The sequence below is a fragment of the Tamandua tetradactyla genome, chromosome 3 (assembly GCF_023851605.1).
Source record: "Tamandua tetradactyla isolate mTamTet1 chromosome 3, mTamTet1.pri, whole genome shotgun sequence".
Lineage (NCBI taxonomy): Eukaryota > Metazoa > Chordata > Mammalia > Pilosa > Myrmecophagidae > Tamandua > Tamandua tetradactyla.
Window position 1 is genome coordinate 4,023,468 of NC_135329.1, and position 20,291 is coordinate 4,043,758.

At 47.0% G+C, this 20,291-nt stretch overlaps 1 protein-coding gene across 1 annotated transcript in view; it reads right to left on the reverse strand.

Annotated features, from left to right (window-relative positions):
- Positions 1-16,758: 16,758 nt before the first annotated feature.
- The window catches only part of APOB (apolipoprotein B), a 37,995-nt gene continuing 34,462 nt past the window's right edge, over positions 16,759-20,291 (reverse strand). The window contains exons 27-29 of the mRNA XM_077152187.1: positions 19,968-20,082; positions 19,682-19,865; positions 16,759-18,737 (exon numbers count right to left, since the gene is read on the reverse strand). Of these exons, the coding sequence (XP_077008302.1) occupies positions 17,163-18,737; positions 19,682-19,865; positions 19,968-20,082 (1,874 nt within the window). The 3' untranslated portion in view covers positions 16,759-17,162. The remainder of the gene's footprint in view (positions 18,738-19,681; positions 19,866-19,967; positions 20,083-20,291) is intronic.

The following is a 20,291-nucleotide window of genomic DNA, read 5'->3' on the forward strand; positions in this document are numbered from 1 at the left end:
CCCGGACCAGCCCTGCACAGGTGGTTTCTGGTCTCCTGATCCTCAGAAATGGTGTGAGATTTTAAAATGTTGTTTAAATTCATTACACAGCAGAAGATAGCTAATATAATATATTGTCACAACTAACTCATGGCTTAAATTAAGGTCTTCTGCCTTCATGTGATTCCCAGATGACAGGAAAAGTGTTATATGGAGGGACCAGAGACAAGCATTTGCTCATACCCACCTCACGGGCTCTTTCTACAAAATATTGCTACTGAAATATTTGAATCTTCAAGACTAGTTTTTTATTAACTGTGGCTTAAAAATATTCAGCTGACTCATGTCACAGCTAAAACTGCTAGGGCCTGGGAGTCCGTAGATAAATTGATTCAGCAAAGAGTTTTTTGAGTACCTGCTAAACGGCGGGTTTGGGGACAGGTCACAGGGAAGAGGTGAAAAAGGCAAGCTCTGCTTTGGCCGTCATGTCTCATTTTCCCCTCTCTGCTCACTCGACTCTTAGAAATTCAAAAATTATTATTTTTTATGATTATAGTTTTATTAGTGCCCAAAAGTACACAAATCAGAAGAAGTCCAAAGGAGAAGGGCGTAAAGCAAGGCCTGGGAGGATCTCAAATGGGAACCATTTAAATAAAATGTGCCACATCTGTGTTAGTGAGGGTTCTCTAAGGAGACAGAACCTATTTAGTAAGCGCCATGAGATTTTCATAGAATTGTCTCATGCAACTGTGAAAATTAGCAGTCACATTCTGCTGGGCAGGCCAAAGCTGGGAACTCTGACGAAGGTTTTCCATGAATTCCCCAGGAGAAGCTTGCTGGCTGAAGTCGAGACGGACATTCTCTCTTCTGACTGCTGAAATCATCACTGCTCCTTTTAAGGCCTTTGACTGATGAGACTTCTTCCATTTTTGTAGACACTCTCCTCAGTTGATTGTAGATGTAATCGGCCATAGATGCCATCAACTTACTGATGATTTAAGTCCACAAATTATCCTCGCAGTGACATTCAGGCCAGTGCTTGCTTGACCAAACAACTGGAAACCAGTTGGTCCTTCTCTGCTGGCTTCACTGCCTTCTGCTTCCAGTACCTTCTCCCCGAGTTTCTCCATCGGGGCATCAGGCTTTGCATATCCTGGAGGAATTTTAAGTTTGATTCTCCCTGTGTGGACCGCGGGCCCTCCCGCCTCCCTCGGTGGGTCCTCCTGGGCCCAGGGGCTTGGAACCTGACCCCACCTGGGGCCCTTACCTATATTTATTTTTTTATTAGAGAAGTTATGGGCTTCCAGAAAAATCATGCAGGAAATACAAAGCTGTCCTGGTGTGAGCACCGCATGGGCCTGTGCCTTTGTTACACTGACGGGGGAGGAGTCATATCACAGGGTAGCCCCAGGGCTCCCCACTCCCCGGGCGGGTTTATTACATCCTCGCCTCAGGTTTATGTTTTGCTCTGAATGTCCCCAGCACACTTTGCACGCTGAACTCAGCAGCCATAGAAAACATGCTCTTTCTGTCATCTTTTGACCTAGGATCGCGTTGGTGCCAATTTCCTTGAAAATAATTCATTACCTGGAGGTCACTGGTGGGAAATCCCAGCGGCCGCCCCCGGCCCCTCTGCGAGCCTTGTCCCCTGCGCGGGTCCTCGAGGCCTTTTCTCACACATTCCGGGGGCCGTTTGCCTTAATTTAGTGTCCCACGGGGCGCCGGTGGGGGGGCGGCTCAGCATTCTGTCGGTGCTCTGAGGCCGGGCCCCGGAGCTTCCCCCCGCCCGCGGCCGGAGCAGATGTGGGGCACGCTTTATTAACTCGAGTACCCACGAGCTGAAACTTTCATTAGTTTGAGGGGAGGGCTCAGTCCCATCAAGAGACCCGGTCTGGACAGATTCTTTGTGTCAACCTGACCCCGAGCAAAACGGATTATTGTTCGGAGTGAGACGAGCGCCCTAATGTTCTGCCTGTTATGCACACAGGGGCCGTAACCTTTCAAGTGCGAGTGTGGGAAACGGCCCACTCGGCCACCTCCCTGCCCACGGATTCCTGACCGGTGGCAGCCAGGCTCTTAGCAACGCCCCTGGGCCTGGACCCGCGCGGGGCCACGGTGGCTCCCTCCGGCCAGGTAGGGGCCGGGGTCAGCGGCCGGCCGGTGGGGGTGGGGGCTGGGAAGTGCCACCCTGCCACAGGCTGGGGAGGGGGACAGTGCCAGAGCAGCCCCCTCCTGCGTCCCCCAGCACCAGGCCTGGGGCAACCGTGCCGCCAACGCTGGACACCGGGGGCTCCTGTGCTGTGAATGGGGAGCTACCCAGGCTCGGCGCTGGGCTGGCCGGGGCGGGGGGGGGCACCACCTCCCCAATGGCACCCTGCCCAGCCCCACCCCCACCTCTACTTCCGGGGACACCTTCTGCGCCCCCCGTTCCACGTGAGACAAGAGACTCAGCGGCCTGCCTGTCCAACCCCTCGCCTGGGACCTCTGGATGCCGGGGTGGGCGACACGCGGGGACCGGGCTCTGCACGGAAAGGAGGTGTGGGCAGCTGGGCCAGCAGTTCCCGAGCCCCCCAGGAAGGCCCTGGGCCGGGGGCTGTGGTGCAGACCGGGGCACCTGGGGGAGGTGGCCGTGGGGGCAGGGTGGTGGCAGGGGCTGCACCACCAGGCTGGGAGAGGCCAAGCCGTCCTGAACCGCAGGGCTGGGAGGAGAGCCTGGGGCGGGGGGTCTTGAAGAAGCCAGGGTGGGTGGACAAAGGTGGGGTCTGGAAGGACCTTTGGCTGGCGGGTCCGGATGCTGGAGGTTGCCCCCCCTGTGGTCTGCAGCTCGGACCAGGCTGCTTCTGTGCTGGAAGGGGCTGGAAGGGGCTGGAATGTTCTGGCGACACTGCGGCCGCACTTAGGTCTCCATGGGGCCTGTTGGGGGGCCAGCCCCTGCGCACACAGCTCCTGTGGGTGGATGGCACTGCTGGGGACCGGGCGGTGGTCTGGGGTCTCCGTGACCTGGCCGCGTGGACAGCTGAGGGAGGGGCTGCGCCGGCCCCCGCCCCCGACAGACACAAAGCAGAGCTGGTTGTAAAAACTTAATTAAGTGGACTATTTTAACAAGAAATTCCAAGAACAGAGTGCCCTGCTTGTAAGGGAGCCATCACGGGGGTAGGAGCTGATGGGAAGCGTGTGTTCTGCCGGCCAGAGACAGAGAGTGAGCGGAGGGAGGGTGGGGGGGGGGAGGGGGACAGGCAGAGGCTACGGGGGGTGGGGGCGGGCGGAGGCGGGCGGGGGTAGGGCGGAGGCGGGGGGTGGGCAGAGGGCAGGCGGGGGATGGAGAGGTGGAGGCTACGGGGGGTGGGCGGAGGAGGGGGGAGGGCAGGTGGCTCCCCAGGGAAAGCCTGAGGCCGGGCCACAGCCCACACATGGGTGAGTTGAGCTGAGCCCCCACCGCGCTGCAGGCACCGTGCAGGCTCTGGGCGCACGTGGGGTTCAGCGCCCGTGGAGCTTTCGGGTGTAAGAGGGGAAGTGGAGGCTGCGGCAGGGGAGGCCGCAGGCACGGGAATCTGGCCACCAACCTCAAGCCAGGCTCCTTCAGCCCGGCCCACCCTTTCCACCGCGGCTCACGGCATGGTGGGGATGCGCCACCCTAGCGCCCCTGAAGGGGGGACACAACCCAGTCCTGTCCTGGAGCAGCTGGGCCCGCAGGAGGGCAGGGATCCCCATCTCCGCGGAGAGAGACTGACGGCCAGAGTGGTCATGCAGGTTGACCAGCGAACTGGGCCAGTGTGTCCACGTGCCGTGGGGTGCCGGCCCGGCACAGGGAGACCTACGGCCTGCTGGGGAGCAGTGGGGTTGGCTGTGGAGCCGACTGACGAGGGCTCATGGTCAGGGAGGGCTTCCTGGAGGCGGCAGCACTTGAGAGGGCCTTGGCGGTTTTCAGTGGGGGTGTTCTGGGCAGGGAGAAGGGAGCGAGCAGAGCGTGAAGGTGCAGTGTGGTGTGTGGGGAGGAGCAGCCTGCACTGGGGGTGAGGGCAGAGCCGGTGCACTGACTGACTCCCGGGGACACAGCCCTCTCCAGGGGGCAGAAACGCTGAGATGCTCCCACGTCAGCCTGGGGGCCGGGTGGAGAAATACTCTATACGCACCAACAGTTGCTTGCTTGCTTGGCTTGTTTCTCTTGACCAATAATTTCTTGGACTAGAAGAATTTCTGCAGTGAAACCGAGTCCTTCTGCCACCAGTTGTATTTGCTGCACACTCCCTTTCAATGACTTCCATAAAGCTGTCTTGGTATCAGCCTGATCTAAGGAAACCCAACTGAAAAACCCTGAAACCTACAAAGAAGATTAATTCTAGTAGAAGTGTTCACGGGATAGGAGGACACTTATTCACATATGGTTCTCTTAGAATAAGAATTCAAATATTTGATAAATATAAACATAAAATCCTTTATAAAAGTGAATCCTGAAATGTTCTGGGACCCAGTGAGCCTGTAAAGTGAGGCAGGGCTGTGATCGGCTCAGAAATCAGCTCACAACCTAAGTGACCATTTGTGCCGCAGAGAAATTGGCTGCGAATTTTCCCTCCTACAGTTCACCACTTCCCTCCATCAGGCACAGAGAGGAGGCTGCAGAGAATGCTCACGTCCCCAGGGCCATCGGCGGAGACTGCCCCTGCCCTCCTGTGTGCACTCTCACTGCAGCGACGCGGGGCTGGACCCTGAGAACCCCGTGCTGTCCTGCAGGCCCTGGGAGAAGCCAGGACCTGTGCGCCTCCCTTCTCCACCGTGTCCCAGGAAAACTGTGTGAAAAAACTGAAACCACGGTCGGTATGGTCCTTGTTTTGTTTGGGAAAAGCTGCCATCACATCCTGTTCAAAACTTTTCCTGGTAAGAGGACGGCTAGTCTTTTGCTTCAAGGAAATTATCTCGCTGGCGTGTTGGTAGTAAAATGTGATATCCCGCCCCTTCCCTGGGCAAAACCTGCCAGGGAGAGGTTTGGGCCAAGCGAGTCATAGTGGTTCTGCATTCCGCAGGACAGCAGGCATCCTCGTTAGGTGGGTATTCGGGGACAAGGAGCAGGGGGGAGCCCGGGAGGGCTGGGAGCAGGTGTCGGGTGGCCGAGGAGCCTGGGGGTGTGGCTGGAACTCACCCTGGAAGAGCTGGAAGCCGACAATAGTGACCGCCAGCAGCCTTCGGCCTGCGTTTCTTACTATGGGGTTCACTTAAAGAGGGCAGGCTGCAGGCGAAACAGAGCCCCAGGCGGTCTGCATTGCAAGGATGGGGCATTGGAGACTCTGAGATGGACGGCCACCCACCAGGTCACAGCCATTTGGGCCAGTGGCCGAGAAGGGGCCAGAGTCAGGTGTCCGAGTCCCGGAGAGGAGTTCCTCCAAACAGCAGCGGCTCTCTGCACGGGCCACTCCCCAGCTGGCCAGATGGAAAACTCCCGCGGGGATGCCCGGCCACGGTCCCTGTGCCACTGGGGTGTCGGGCTATAGGTGCCTCCCACCCAGTGCCAAGGCTTCACCCTAGCACAGGATGGGGGACCCTGAACCCCAGCTTGCATAGAGATACAGGGCCAGCCCTGCAAGGCTTCTGACCTCTGGGCTTAGGAAGAGGCAGGTGGGGGAAGGGACTGAGGGTAGAAACTTCATCTGGCCTGGGGGTGGGAAAGCACTCGGGGCCCAGTCCCTGCAGTCAGCGAGGCCCAGGGGTCAGACCCCTGCCCAGAGGTCCAGGTAACAAAGCCGGCAGAACAAGCGACCTAAACCTGAAGGAGCTTCAGCCCCTCCCTCTCCACCCACCAAAGGGGCCCAGAAATACCCCTTTAGTGCAAACAGTCCGTCAGCCAATCAACAAACAGCACACACTAGTGTACGCGAGTTGTTTCAGAGGGTGCTGGGCCCTCGACTCTCTAGCCACCCAGGGAAACACGGGAGGAGATGGAAAAGGCCCTCACGAGGACGCTCCTGCCATGGCCCGGTTCAGGACAGGGGTTAGTCATGCATCAGGGGGTCTGGGGGGCCAGTGCAGGCGCACAGCCTGGGGGCACTCCAGGGCTGATCAGAGAAGGCTGCAAAGACTAGAAGACTTTTGTTTATTTATTTTGCTATGCCTCGAGAGACTTCCCTAGATAGAGTAAGAAAAGCGCGGAGACAGGAAAGTTCAGCTAATGGATGTGGGAGGACTGGAGCTGGAGGGGATTGCTGTCCCTCGGTTCCCATTTCACAGATGAAGAAACCGAGCAGCACGAAGTGATGTGACTCTCCTGGGGCCTCTAGCGAGTGAGTAGCAGCCTGTACATGCCAGACACTTCGGTTTGTACTTTTCCCTGTGTTGTTAAATAGTTATATTCTGGAAATCCACACACTCACTGCTCAGCAGGAAAACTGGGGCACTGACAACACCCTAAACTGCCAGTGTGGCTCCGCCCTTCCTTCCCTCCCCTTTCTCCCCAGAAGCAAGCCTGTCCCAGTCTTGAAGTCTGTATTCCCTTACTTTAAAGCCACGATCCAGAAAACCAATGGTTTGGTTTTTGTTGATTTTTTTTATTTTTATTTATTTATTTATTTATTTTTATTAATTAAAAAAAATTAACTAACACAACATTTAGAAATCATTCCATTCTACATATGCAATCAGTAATTCTTAATATCATCACATAGATGTATGATCATCATTTCTTAGTACATATGCATCGATTTAGAAAAAGAAATAGCAAGACAACAGAAAAAGAAATAAAATGATAATATAGAGAAAAAATAAAAATAAAAATAAAAAATAAAAAAATATATAAGAAAAAAAAACTATAGCTCAGATGCAGCTTCATTCAGTGTTTTAACATAATTACATTACAATTAGGTTGTATTGTGCTGTCCATTTTTTTTTTTTTTTTAGAAATCATACCATTCTACATATGCAATCAGTAATTCTTAACATCATCACATAGATGCATGATCATCGTTTCTTAGTACATTTGCATCGGTTTAGAAGAACTAGCAGTATAACAGAAAAAGATATAGAATGTTAATATAGAGAAAAAAAATAAAAGTAATAATAGTAAGAACAAAACAAAACAAAACAAAACAAAACAAAAACCTATAGCTCGGATGCAGCTTCATTCAGTGTTTTAACATGATTACTTTACAATTAGGTATTATTGTGCTGTCCATTTTTGAGTTTTTGTATCTAGTCCTATTGCACAGTCTGTATCCCATCAGCTCCAATTACCCATTATCTTACCCTGTTTCTAACTCCTGCTGAACTCTGTTACCAATGACATATTCCAAGTTTATTCTCGAGTGTCGATTCACATCATTGGGACCATACAGTATTTGTCTTTTAGTTTTTGGCTAGACTCACTCAGCATAATGTTCTCTAGGTCCATCCATGTTATTACATGCTTCATAAGTTTATCCTGCCTTAAAGCTGCATAATATTCCATCGTATGTATATACCACAGTTTGTTTAGCCACTCGTCTGTTGATGGACATTTTGGCTGTTTCCATCTCTTTGCAATTGTAAATAACGCTGCTATAAACATTGGTGTGCAAATGTCCGTTTGAGTTTTTGCCCTTAATTCCTTTGAGTAAATTCCCAGCAATGGTATTGCTGGGTCGTATGGCAATTCTATATTCAACTTTTTGAGGAACCGCCAAACTGCCTTCCACAGTGGTTGTACCATTTGACATTCCCACCAACAGTGGATAAGTGTGCCTCTTTCACCGCATCCTCTCCAGCACTTGTCATTTTCTGTTTTGTTGATAATGGCCATTCTGGTGGGTGTGAGATGATATCTCATTTGGTTTTGATTTGCATTTCTCTAATGGCCAGGGACATTGAGCATCTCTTCATGTGCCTTTTGGCCATTTGTATTTCCTCCTCTGAGAGGTGTCTATTCAAGTCTTTTTCCCATTTTGTAATTGGGTTGGCTGTCTTTTTGTTGTTGAGTTGAACAATCTCATTATAAATTCTGGATACTAGACCTTTATCTGATATGTCGTTTCCAAATATTGATTCCCATTGTGTAGGCTGTCTTTCTACTTTCTTGATGAAGCTCTTTGATGCACAAAAGTGTTTAATTTTGAGGAGTTCCCATTTATTTATTTCCTTCTTCAGTGCTCTTGCTTTAGGTTTAAGGTCCATAAAACTGCCTCCAATTGTAAGATTCATAAGATATCTCCCTACATTTTCCTCTAACTGTTTTATGGTCTTAGACCTAATGTTTAGATCTTTGATCCATTTTGAGTTAACTTTTGTGTAGGGTGTGAGATATGGGTCTTCTTTCATTCTTTTGCATATGGATATCCAGTTCTCTAGGCACCATTTATTGAAGAGACTGTTCTGTCCCAGGTGAGTTGGCTTGACTGCCTTATCAAAGATCAAATGTCCATAGATGAGAGGGTCTATATCTGAGCACTCTATTCGATTCCATTGGTCGATATATCTATCTTTATGCCAATACCATGCTGTTTTGACCACTGTGGCTTCATAATATGCCTTAAAGTCAGGCAGTGCAAGACCTCCAGCTTTGTTTTTTTTCCTCAAGATGTTTTTAGCAATTCGGGGCACCCTGCCCTTCCAGATAAATTTGCTTATTGGTTTTTCTATTGCTGAAAAATAAGTTGTTGGGATTTTGATTGGTATTGCATTGAATCTGTAAATCAATTTAGGTAGGATTGACGTCTTAACTATATTTAGTCTTCCAATCCATGAACACGGTATGCCCTTCCATCTATTTAGGTCTTCTGTGATTTCTTTTAGCAGTTTTTTGTAGTTTTCTTTATATAGGTTTTTTGTCTCTTTAGTTAAATTTATTCCTAGGTATTTTATTCTTTTAGTTGCAATTGTAAATGGGATTCGTTTCTTGATTTCCCCCTCCGCTTGTTCATTGCTAGTGTATAGAAATGCTACAGATTTTTGAATGTTGATCTTATAACCTGCTACTTTGCTGTACTCATTTATTAGCTCTAGTAGTTTTGCTGTGGATTTTTCCTGGTTTTCGACGTATAGTATCATATCGTCTGCAAACAGTGATAGTTTTACTTCTTCCTTTCCTATTTTGATGCCTTGTATTTCTTTTTCTTGTCTAATTGCTCTGGCTAGAACCTCCAACACAATGTTGAATAATAGTGGTGATAGTGGACATCCTTGTCTTGTTCCTGATCTTAGGGGGAACGTTTTCAATTTTTCCCCATTGAGGATGATATTAGCTGTGGGTTTTTCATATATTCCCTCTATCATTTTAAGGAAGTTCGCTTGTATTCCTATCCTTTGAAGTGTTTTGAACAGGAAAGGATGTTGAATCTTGTCAAATGCCTTCTCTGCATCAATTGAGATGATCATGTGATTTTTCTGCTTTGATTTGTTGATATGGTGTATTACATTAATTGATTTTCTTATGTTGAACCATCCTTGCATACCTGGGATGAATCCTACTTGGTCATGATGTATAATTCTTTTAATGTGTTGTTGGATACGATTTGCTAGAATTTTATTGAGGATTTTTGCATCTATATTCATTAGAGAGATTGGCCTGTAGTTTTCTTTTTTTGTAATATATTTGCCTGGTTTTGGTATGAGGGTGATGTTGGCTTCATAGAATGAATTAGGTAGTTTTCCCTCCGCTTCGATTTTTTTGAAGAGTTTGAGGAGAGTTGGTACTAATTCTTTCTGGAATGTTTGATAGAATTCAGATGTGAAGCCGTCTGGTCCTGGACTTTTCTTTTTAGGAAGCTTTTGAATGACTGATTCAATTTCTTTACTTGTGATTGGTTTTTTGAGGTCATCTATGTCTTCTTGAGTCAAAGTTCATGTCTTTCCAGGAACCCGTCCATTTCCTCTAAATTGTTGTATTTATTAGTGTAAAGTTGTTCATAGTATCCTGTTATTACCTCCTTTATTTCTGTGAGGTCAGTAGTTATGTCTCCTCTTCCATTTCTGATCTTATTTATTTGCATCCTCTCTCTTCTTCTTTTTGTCAATCTTGCTAAGGGCCCATCAATCTTATTGATTTTCTCATAGAACCAACTTCTGGCCTTATTGATTTTCTCTATTGTTTTCATGTTTTCGATTTCATTTATTTCTGCTCTAATCTTTGTTATTTCTTTCCTTTTGCTTGCTTTGGGATTAGTTTACTGTTCTTTCTCCAGTTCTTCCAAATGGATAGTTAATTCCTGAATTTTTGCCTTTTCTTCTTTTCTGATATAGGCATTTAGGGCAATAAATTTCCCTCTTAGCACTGCCTTTGCTGCGTCCCATAAGTTTTGATATGTTGTGTTTTCATTTTCATTCGCCTTGAGGTATTTGCTAATTTCTCTAGCAATTTCTTCTTTGACCCACTCGTTGTTTAGGAGTGTGTTGTTGAGCCTCCACGTATTTGTGAATTTTCTGGCACTCCGCCTATTATTGATTTCCAACTTCATTCCTTTATGATCCGAGAAAGTGTTGTGTATGATTTCAATCTTTTTAAATTTGTTAAGACTTGCTTTGTGACCCAGCATATGGTCTATCTTTGAGAATGATCCATGAGAACTTGAGAAAAAGGTGTATCCTGCTGTTGTGGGATGTAATGTCCTATAAATGTCTGTTAAGTCTAGCTCGTTTATAGTAATATTCAGATTCTCTATTTCTTTATTGATCCTCTGTCTAGATGTTCTGTCCATTGATGAGAGTGGTGAATTGAAGTCTCCAACTATTATGGTATATGAGTCTATTTCCCTTTTCAGTGTTTGCAGTGTATTCCTCAATATTTTGGGGCATTCTGGTTCGGTGCGTAAATATTTATGATTGTTATGTCTTCTTGTTTAATTGTTCCTTTTATTAGTATATAGTGTCCTTCTTTGTCTCTTTTAACTGCTTTACATTTGAAGTCTAATTTGTTGGATATTAGTGTAGCCACTCCTGCTCTTTTCTGGTTGTTATTTGCATGAAATATCTTTTCCCAACCTTTCACTTTCAACCTATGTTTATCTTTGGGTCTAAGATGTGTTTCCTGTAGACAGCATATAGAAGGATCCCCAATTCTCTCAGTTGGTCCGGGGGGCCGCGCGTGATGTGGGCGCCAGCCGCCGCGGTTTGAGGGGACCCCCTGTCCAATTCTCCCAGACGGCCCGGGGAGGGGGAAGGGAGGGACTCCGGCCGCTTGCTGCCCCGCCCGGTGAAGCCCGCGCCCCTCGGCGATCTCACCAGAGAGGGTTCTCTCAGCCAGCCAGCTGTTCCAGGATGGGGTACGCTGTCTTTTTTATCTCTGTCATGGCTTTGGGAGCTGTGCTGTATCGTTTCTACTCCCCTAGTAGCTGTCCTGGAGGAGAAACTAAGATCCGCGCATCTTACTAAGCCGCCATCTTCTCCGGAAGTCCGGTTTTTGTTGATTTTAACATTATTAAAACAACAGGGTAACCGGTTGTATTTAATTTTCTGTGACTTTTCTATTTAGTATTATCTTGCTACCATTCATCTATCTTGAAGCATCTAATTAAACTTCATTCATTTGGATTCTATCAATATAACACAATCAATGCATGCGTTCTCTGTGCGCTGGGCACTCAATATCAATGGTCTCATTTACCCTTTGTGGCAGCCCAGGAATGAGATGGCACCACTTCCCCAGCCCTGCTCAGAGTGCCCCGCCATCTCTTCTGTCATCAGCCCCATTTTTTTTCACTTTTTTTTTTTCGCATGGGCAGGAACTGGGAATTGATGTCTCTGGCATGGCAGGTGAGATCTCTGCCTGTTGAGCCACCATGGCGCCCCCACATCAGCCCCATTTTAAAGATGAAATTTCGGGTGAGAAAAATCAAGTAACTTTCCAGAGGTCACAAGGCTTGTGAATGGCGAGACCAGCATTTGGCCCCGGAGTCTGGGCCAACTGTGGAAAGTGCTGGTGGCCCCGTTTTCCCTCCCTTTGCTCATTAATGCTACAGGGCAGCTCTGCACCGCCCCCCTACTCTCCTCTCCAGGCTCTTTCAGCGCATCATGTAATTCCAGCAGTGTTCTGAGGACCCAGTGTTGGTTGAGCCAGCCCATCCCCCGTACAGGGGCCTGAGTGTTTTAGAGCTGCCCTTGGCCCTGCCGTTCCACCTGGATTTGGCTCCAGTTTGGGGGGGCCCCACTTGATGGAACAGAAGAGGAGGAGTGGGGACAGTCCCACTGAGGACCTGCAGAGAGGTGGTGGAGTCGGGCTGTTGACCAAGCTGCCCGGTCCTCAAGACGGCCTCTAGATAAGAGCTTGAGTTTTGGATGCCTCTGCTGGCAGCCCTGGTCATGGCTCAGAGACAAAAGCAGGGGACACAAGTCTGCGGCTCAAGTACTAGGCCACCTGCAAGGCCGGAGCCATCCCCCTCACACCCAGATTGAGCCTTGGTGGTCAAATGGCCGCAAGCGCCAGCGGCCCAGGCAGCTCTGACCTGAGGGAGGCATGAGCCGGTTTGTGCAGGAGAAGGGCAGGGTCCTCTCTTGGTAGGAACATGTGTGTACCTACTCTGCCAGCTTTTAGGAGGCCCTGGAATGGCATTTGTTGGTGACCACCCAGCCATCCCACCAGCAGATGGAGCATTCTGAAGGGAATGGTGCTGACCTCTTAATATGAAACAGCATGACAAGGCGATGAGCCAAGAGGAGGGGTCTGTTCCCACTCATTTAACTTTGGTTATTAGAAACTTTTAGAGGGAACAACTGTTTGTACACCTTGACTCCCTCCTGCAAGACGTATTGGAGGCCCAGCTTGTCCCTTCCCTGACGAAATGGGGACTAGACCACAAATTAGAGTTAGAAAGAGGATCAAGAAATGGAATTCAAAGGGGACTTTGCTCATCTCAGCACAAAAATGGGACTTGAGCTCCTCAATTGGCTTTCAAGCAACAGGCAAAGAAAATAGAGGTCACTGCAAGGGCACCATGTGGCCCTCACTCCACTGGCCACCGTGAAGAGGTTTAGGTGGGGACAGGCCACCAGCATGGGCAGTATGTGGTCGTCAAGCCAAAGCATGCAACCTGATGGTGCTTCAGAGGTTCAGGAAGCAGGACCAGGCTCTGCTATTTCATTTCTTCTTTTGGTTTTAAATATCAGATATTTGTTTTACAGGCGGAATATCTGTGTTTATAGCAGCACTTCCCACGTCATCGCACAGTATGTTCTTTGGAGATGTACATGTTGGCTCACTCTCAAGACAATAGGTCAAGGAATTGTACAAGAGGCAAAGGCTGGTTTCTTGTTAAGTTTCTAAAGATACTTATAAGGGCATGAAATCAACACAATAATTTGTTAAAATTCCCCTTTTGTCCCTCTCCCTCTGGATGTTGTTTTTTAGGCCACACCTCCAACATGCCTGCTGGGTCCCTCCACTTGGCTATACCACTGTGACTTGGAATTCCCAGGGGATCCCGTAGACCTGGGGGCCCCCGAGTTCATGGCTTTCACTCACAATTTCCCCTTCAGTACCTTCGCCCTGTTTCTGCTGGTTCCCCATAGCTCTTCAGGTCAGCCAGGCCAACATTTCATCATTCTGGAGTCTGCTTTCTTCCTTCCTCCTCACTGCCCTTCCTCTCCTCCTACAGCCCCTCCAACCCCAGCACCAGGGACTAATGAAGGCAGCCCCATGTCCAATCACGTTTGCACCCATGACTTCTATCCTAACCACCCAGTATCTGTTAGTTCTCCCTTCGTGATGCTTCTGGCGCCCCAGCCCTCCTCCCCTCCGTTCCTAGTGTCTATGGCTGGGCCGAGAGCCTCATCAGCTCTTACTCGGTCCCTGACCAACCGCATATCCATGTCAACCCTTTACAATTCACCTTGCACGCGATGCCAGATCAGTGTTCCTAACTCACAACTCATGTTACGTTCTTGCTCAAAAACTTTCACTGGATGCCATTTTCCAGCAGAGTCCAGCTTTTCACTCTGGTGTCAAAGTCCTCGGTAGTCCTGCCAAGCCCGTCTCTCCAGTCCTGTCTCTGTCTTACGTTCCCTGTGCTCTGACAAAGATGGATTATTCAGTGACTTTCAAACGTAGTCACCTATGCTTGCCCTCTTCCCTTATCTGCTTGTCAGAATCCTGTGTGTCTTCTAGACCCTTTTCAACTTTCCCCATGAACACTTTGCTAATGCCCACCCTCACCTAGTTTAAGCCCTCACAGTACTTTGTTTAAACCAGTCATGAGATAATACGTTCCACCTTTGATAGACAGATGGACAGACATCCATCCAAGGACTGCATCTTACTGGTCTTTGTCTTCTCTACAGGGTCTTTGCACAGCACTTATTACACAGACATGTTTAGCAAATGTTCATTAAGTTGGGTAGCTCTCCCAGCCTCCTTCTCTCTCCTTGCCATAAACTAGTTTAGATAATCATCTAATAATAATGGCTTTTTGTTTCCATACAATATTAGAGGTGATAAAACTCCTTTCACATATGTCATTTCAACTGATTTTCATGAATAGCAGTGTCAGGTAGTTGGGAGAAATTTTATCTCCATTCTATAGATAAGAAAACTGAGGCTCACAGAGGAGAAATAATTTGCCTAAAGTTACAAACAAGTAAGAAATGTAGCTAGGAATAGACCCAGAGAAGTATCCTGATAACCCAGTAGAAGACCAAAGAAGAGAGAAAGCAAACTCTAAGCCCATTACAGGCTCCTTCGTCTGACCTCATTGAGCACAGTGCCATTCTCCGCCAGCCAGGGCACCCCATGCTGGCCTAGTCAGGAAGCTGGGAAGGGAACCTGTGGCTAACCCCCTCTTTCAGCCCCAAATACAGATATCTTCACGTGAGCACCAGGACTCTGGATGGGCTCCTTCCCCAATAAGTTAAGTCTGAATTCCATGCCTCCTTTCAGCTTGGAGTCTCATTAGCTTCATAGTGATCTACCTTGTCAGGGAAACCCCTGCAGAACTGTCTGGAACCCTCGTGCATGTTACTCAGGGTTTTGGGTCTAAATCTGCTCCTTCTTCACCCTCAAAACTGTTCATTTTTACCTAGTCTGTCCTTCCTTCCTCCTTTCCTCCTTTCCTTCTTTCCTTCCTTCCTTCCTTCCTTCCTTCCTCTATCCATTCACCGATTTCAACAGACTTTCCCTGAGTCCCAGATCCACACATTACCATGTGTGCAGTTAGAAAGGAGTATGCACCCTAGAAAAGCCATGTTTGAACTCTGATTCAATGTTGTGGGAGCAATAGTTTCTTTTAATTCTGATTCAACACCCAGAAATCTCTTGATTGGATTATCTCACACACCCAATTGTATGTGTGACCTTTTGATTGGTGGGGATATGACTCCACCCATTCCAGGTGAGTTTTGATTAGTTTACTGGAATTCTTTAAAAGAGGAAACATTTTGGAGAGAGTCGGAAATGAGAAATGACTGAAGCCTCAGAGACGACAGAAACTTTACAGCAGAGATTACACAGATGCGGTCATGTGGAGAACAGACATGGATGTCTGGAGATACTTGGAACCCAGCAGATGTCACCATGAGATGTTAACAAGCCAGAACCTGGAGAGAGCCAAGGGAAGCCAAGAGATGAAAGCCAGCCCGGGAGAAGCAACGTGAGGAGCCCCCACAGGAACAGAGGCTGAAAGCAACAGAGCCCAGGAGCAAGGGACCAGCAGATGCCACGTGACTCCCCAGGTGACAGAGGGGTTCCTGACCCATTGGCCTTTCTTGAGTGAAGGTGACCTCTTGTTGGTGCCTTAATTTAGACACTTGGTACTTCCTTAGAACTGTAAACTTGTAACTTGTTAAATTCCCCTTTTTAGAAGCCATTCCAGTTCTGGTGTTTTGCATTCCGGCAGATTGCAGACTAGCACACCACGTACTTCACTTCCCTAGCACTTTTCCTGGCTTTTCAGTTCCAGACAAAGAAAAGAATCCTTCCAAGGTACTGAATGGCTAATATGTTTCCTTTCCAGGTAATGCTTGTGCATTATAACAGCGGGATTCATCAAGAGAATGGGAAAGTTGCACAAAAGAATGTTGGTGGTTGAAAGTATTTTTGGATAAAAATACCTTCTTTTCTTTACCCAAATGAATGCCATAGGGCTAGGGTTTGGGGGGCAGTAATCTCCCAAAGGCCTTATTCTCCAAACTCATACTACTTCAATGCCACGCGAAAGTGTCATTTTATGTCTAACTTTCCCAGTGAAATTAGAGCAAGTTGAGTCTCTGCAGCTTTCCCTCGCTTCTCTCCTTGGAGGTTGTTAATGTTTGAGAGCAGACTTTGAGGTGTGTGAATGTGGCAGGGGAAACCCTTGCGAGTGTTAGCTATTTGGTTGGGGAAAATCAGGACTTTCAAGAGCATAATTACCTGCTTGGTTCCAGAAATGTAACCCCATCCTGCTTTATCACCCTCACTTCCTCTGGCCTGAATGGATCCTGGATGAGCTGCGGGAGGCTTCTGGGGTCCCTGTGGCCATGAACCCCCTGGGGATAGGGCTCCCTTTGGGCATCTCTCCTCCTTTCCTGGCCGACTGAATGAACTAAAGGACCAGTTGGCTTTTCTCAGCGGCTAAGAGAGAGCCTTGCCTGGCACAGGTAGGCTGGTTGTCAAAAAAGATCATGTGACACGTGAAGACAAAGGATGCATTCCTTGGGATCAAATGATGTGAATGCCTTTATGAATGGTGTCTCCCTCTCACTTGGAAAATACAATTCCTGACATCAATCAGTTACCTCTTTTTTAGGAGGCAAAATATTTCCCTCTACAATTTCTTACTTTTCCCTCTTACTCTATCACTCAAACCACAGTGTGTGTTTTTCTAGAGGTTTTGAAATGCCAGAAAAATTGAGCCAGTACCCTGATTTCATTATTTTTTAATACAAATAAGCCACATTGAGTGGTGTGATACAAATTCAGAATTCATTTTTTTGGTTCTTCCTGCCCCAAGTTGAGCAAAATACGTGAGATCCTGATTTTCTTTGTCTTGCAAAAATGCAGTTCCCTAGAGTTCAGAGACCTTTACAGTTCAGATGCCAGCTCTAAGGCAGGTACAGTTCAGGTGGGCTCCCGCTTGCATTCAGCTGCCCCGTGCACAGCTGGCTGATGGCCCAGCTGTGCAAAACTGTTGGTCAGGTGACTCCTAGTAAGTTACCCCATTTCCTAAGGTCTTGCTCAGTGTATTGTTGTATCAGTGTTAGTGTTTGGACTTCTTACCCAACTATCTGAACATTTAATTGGGGCAGAGGAATAAATGAGAATTGTTTCATTTTTTTAAAAAAAATTGGAGGGTGATAGTAAGTTCTCCTGGGGCAACTTTTAGGTAAGGTGTTGACTGCAGATTTTCTAGTAACTTAGTGATAGGTTTCATGAACTGCTCAATCAACCTTATGGAGTCAGCAATGAATTTTTCATAGTGATCAGAGAGTTGGTCTGAAAAATCCTGCAGCTTATATCTGAACTGCTGGTGGTAATCAGAAATCATTTCCTTCATTGCAGTGGCCTGGCTTTTAATTATTTCCTGAGCACTGGTAGAAAGCTCTGCAATATTCTCTTTCCCTTTTCCATCTGTATCAATAAGGATGCTAAGATATTCCAGAATGTTTTTCTGCACAGACTGTTTGACTTGATCTGAGAGTTGGGAAGCAAAGTCAGCGGCCCTGCTGGTGGATTTAGAATACGAGTCCTTAAGGACAGCTAGTAGGTTCTTGATCAGGGTAATTATCTTTTCTTCAAGTTCATAATATTTCACTGTCCAGCCAATTATACTTGGATCAAAATATTCTTCCCGAATAACCTTGATGTATTGATAGAGCTGCTGTAGCTCTTCAGAAGCATCCTGAAATTTGTCTTGGAGAATGCCACTAAATTTACCAATGTTTTCGTTCAATAATCTAAAAATATTTGGAATATGTTCGCTGAAGATTGTGATGATCCCAGATTTGATACCACTAACAAAATAAGGAAATGTCTTCTCCTTTAAGCATGTGATTGCTTGTTCCATGTTTTGGAGAAAGCTTAGTAGAACATCCTGAAGATAAGTCAGCATCTTGGTACTTTGGATAGACTGGAGGTCGCTAAGTGCCTTTTGGACCTCTTGTGATAAAAGTTTCAATGTTTCCACAACCCCCAAGAATATATCTATTAGTTTATGGCTTCTTGAATAAAAAGGAAATTTAACCTTTAGGTTCTTGACAAATTCAGATTTCTCCCCTAGGTCTTGGAAATAGGAAAAGAGGATTTCTAAGCCATCATGGATTTTAGAATTGACTTGGGACAGCACATACCCTACTTCCCTTATGGCCATATCGCAGAGTTCATCTCCAGTGTATGTCCCATTTTTTCCTGGGAGCTGGAATCTAATGACCTTCAGGTAATTAATGAGGGAGTCATCGAGTTGGTTAACTGTCCCACGGAATTCTTGAAAATATCGTAATAAGCCATTATGCATCTTATCCACCTGCCTCTGGAAATCCACATGGCCCTCCTGAGCCAGAAGCTCCTGGGAACGTTTCTGGACCTCGTGTATCCAGTGCTGGTAGGTCCCAGCCGTGCTGTTGGCTGCTGTCTGGAGCTCCAGTGCCACCTCCTCCATCTGCTTCTGCAGACTTCTTCGTAGTTGTGAAGACATGTCCCGCAGGTCGAGTCCCGTGTACTCCTGGTGGTACTTGTTGACATAGTCATAAAGGACCCCTGCAGCCTTGGGCACATTGTCTTTCAGAGAGCTAAGCAGTTTGGAAACTGCCTTTTTTTCCCAGTTAACTTTGATCTGCAATTCATCATTGGCTTCTTGGTGAATCAACTCAGTTTTTAATATGCTGAGTTTTTCAACTGGAGGGGACTAAAAGCAGCAAAAAAAAAAAAAAAAAAAAGAAGAAGATTAAACATGTTTTCAATTACCCTGATTACATGTTACACGTGAAAACTTAATTTGCAGTTAAAAGTAAAGATCAGAGGATTTTTCATATTCTGAAGGTGAATTATCTTCCATATGTCAGTTTTTGGGTTTGTTTTTAAATCAGTATACTGTTAATTCCTCTTTGTCGCATGCCTGAAAAGGATGAAAATAAATGTGTGTGGCACTTACACACTGACACTTACATTAAGGCCTTTTGGGCCTGAAACTCAGAAGAAGAGGAGGGTGAGGAGAAGCGCAGGGAGGAAGAGGAGGAGGAGAAGAAGAAAGGGACAGGAAAAGGCAAATTCAGGAAAACAAGCAGTAGAGTATAAAAAAAGAAAAAAAAATCCAGCAGACATCTCGAAAACCCAAATGAGGAGCCACCAGTTCTCCAAGCCCAGGCAAATCTGAGTAAAAGAACCTGGGTAAATCTCTTCCTCCACTAAGGACACCTTTTATTTGGCTGTGGCAGAGCTGGGAAACGACAGGAGGGAAATTGGGCATACTCATCTGTCAGTTCTATTTTGAGGATGATGTTTGAAGCCAAATGCCTCAGAAACCACTCTCGGAAAAATGTACGCTGCTGAGGGCGGAGATCATCCATGCGTTGGTCATTGAGACATAACCCTCCCCTTCCTAGATTTGCCTCAAAGTAATGAAGTCATGGTGATAATATGGAGTAATGGGTGCATCTGATAAGCAATAGCAATAAAAGGCTTATTGCAGTAATTTCTGGAGAGCAGTACCCCAGAGAAGATGGTCAGCCTGCCCACCGCTTGTCTGTCATGAGTTTGGGAGCCCTGAGAGATACCTTGCATGGAATTAGATTTATCCACCTTGATTCTCTATTAGCTCCTGAAGTGTGTCACCCACTCAGAGGGACTCACCTGAGGTTGATAGTACAAGTTCCATTTAAAAATATTGTCACTGTATTCCAATTGAAAGCCCACCGTGCCCACGGCGGGGGAGGCTGCTGAGGAGAAGAGGTGCGTCTCGTTGGACTGATAGCGCACGTGGAGGTCAGTGAAGTTGGGGCTGGTAATGTCCAGGCGAGCATCTGTGTTAGAGTCCCTGGAAGCAGACAAGCAGGTGAGCCATCAGGAAAGGGTGGGGAGATGACAAAAGCTGCAGTAAGGTTTGAAAAGGTAAGGGGTTTCAACAAAAGTTCCATACTGAAGTCCTAGATATTTTCCATCTTCTTTATAGTTTACGTTGAAGTCATGGTGTGAAAATGTTCCAATGGTCTCATATACCAACGTGTCATCTTCAATTTTGTATGTTGTCACAACTGTTAGGGGAGATTTTATATTTTGTTAGATTCATAACTCTAAGCCATAGACTTTCCTGCTGTGAAAACTAGGAGAATCCTGTCTTAACCAAGGGCCTCACTTATACGTTTGAAACATGCAATGTGCAGGCCACATGTAAAAAATAAGTATCTAGAAGGAGATATTATTAGTCCTAAAATCATTACAGAAAAATCTCACTTCTTGGAAC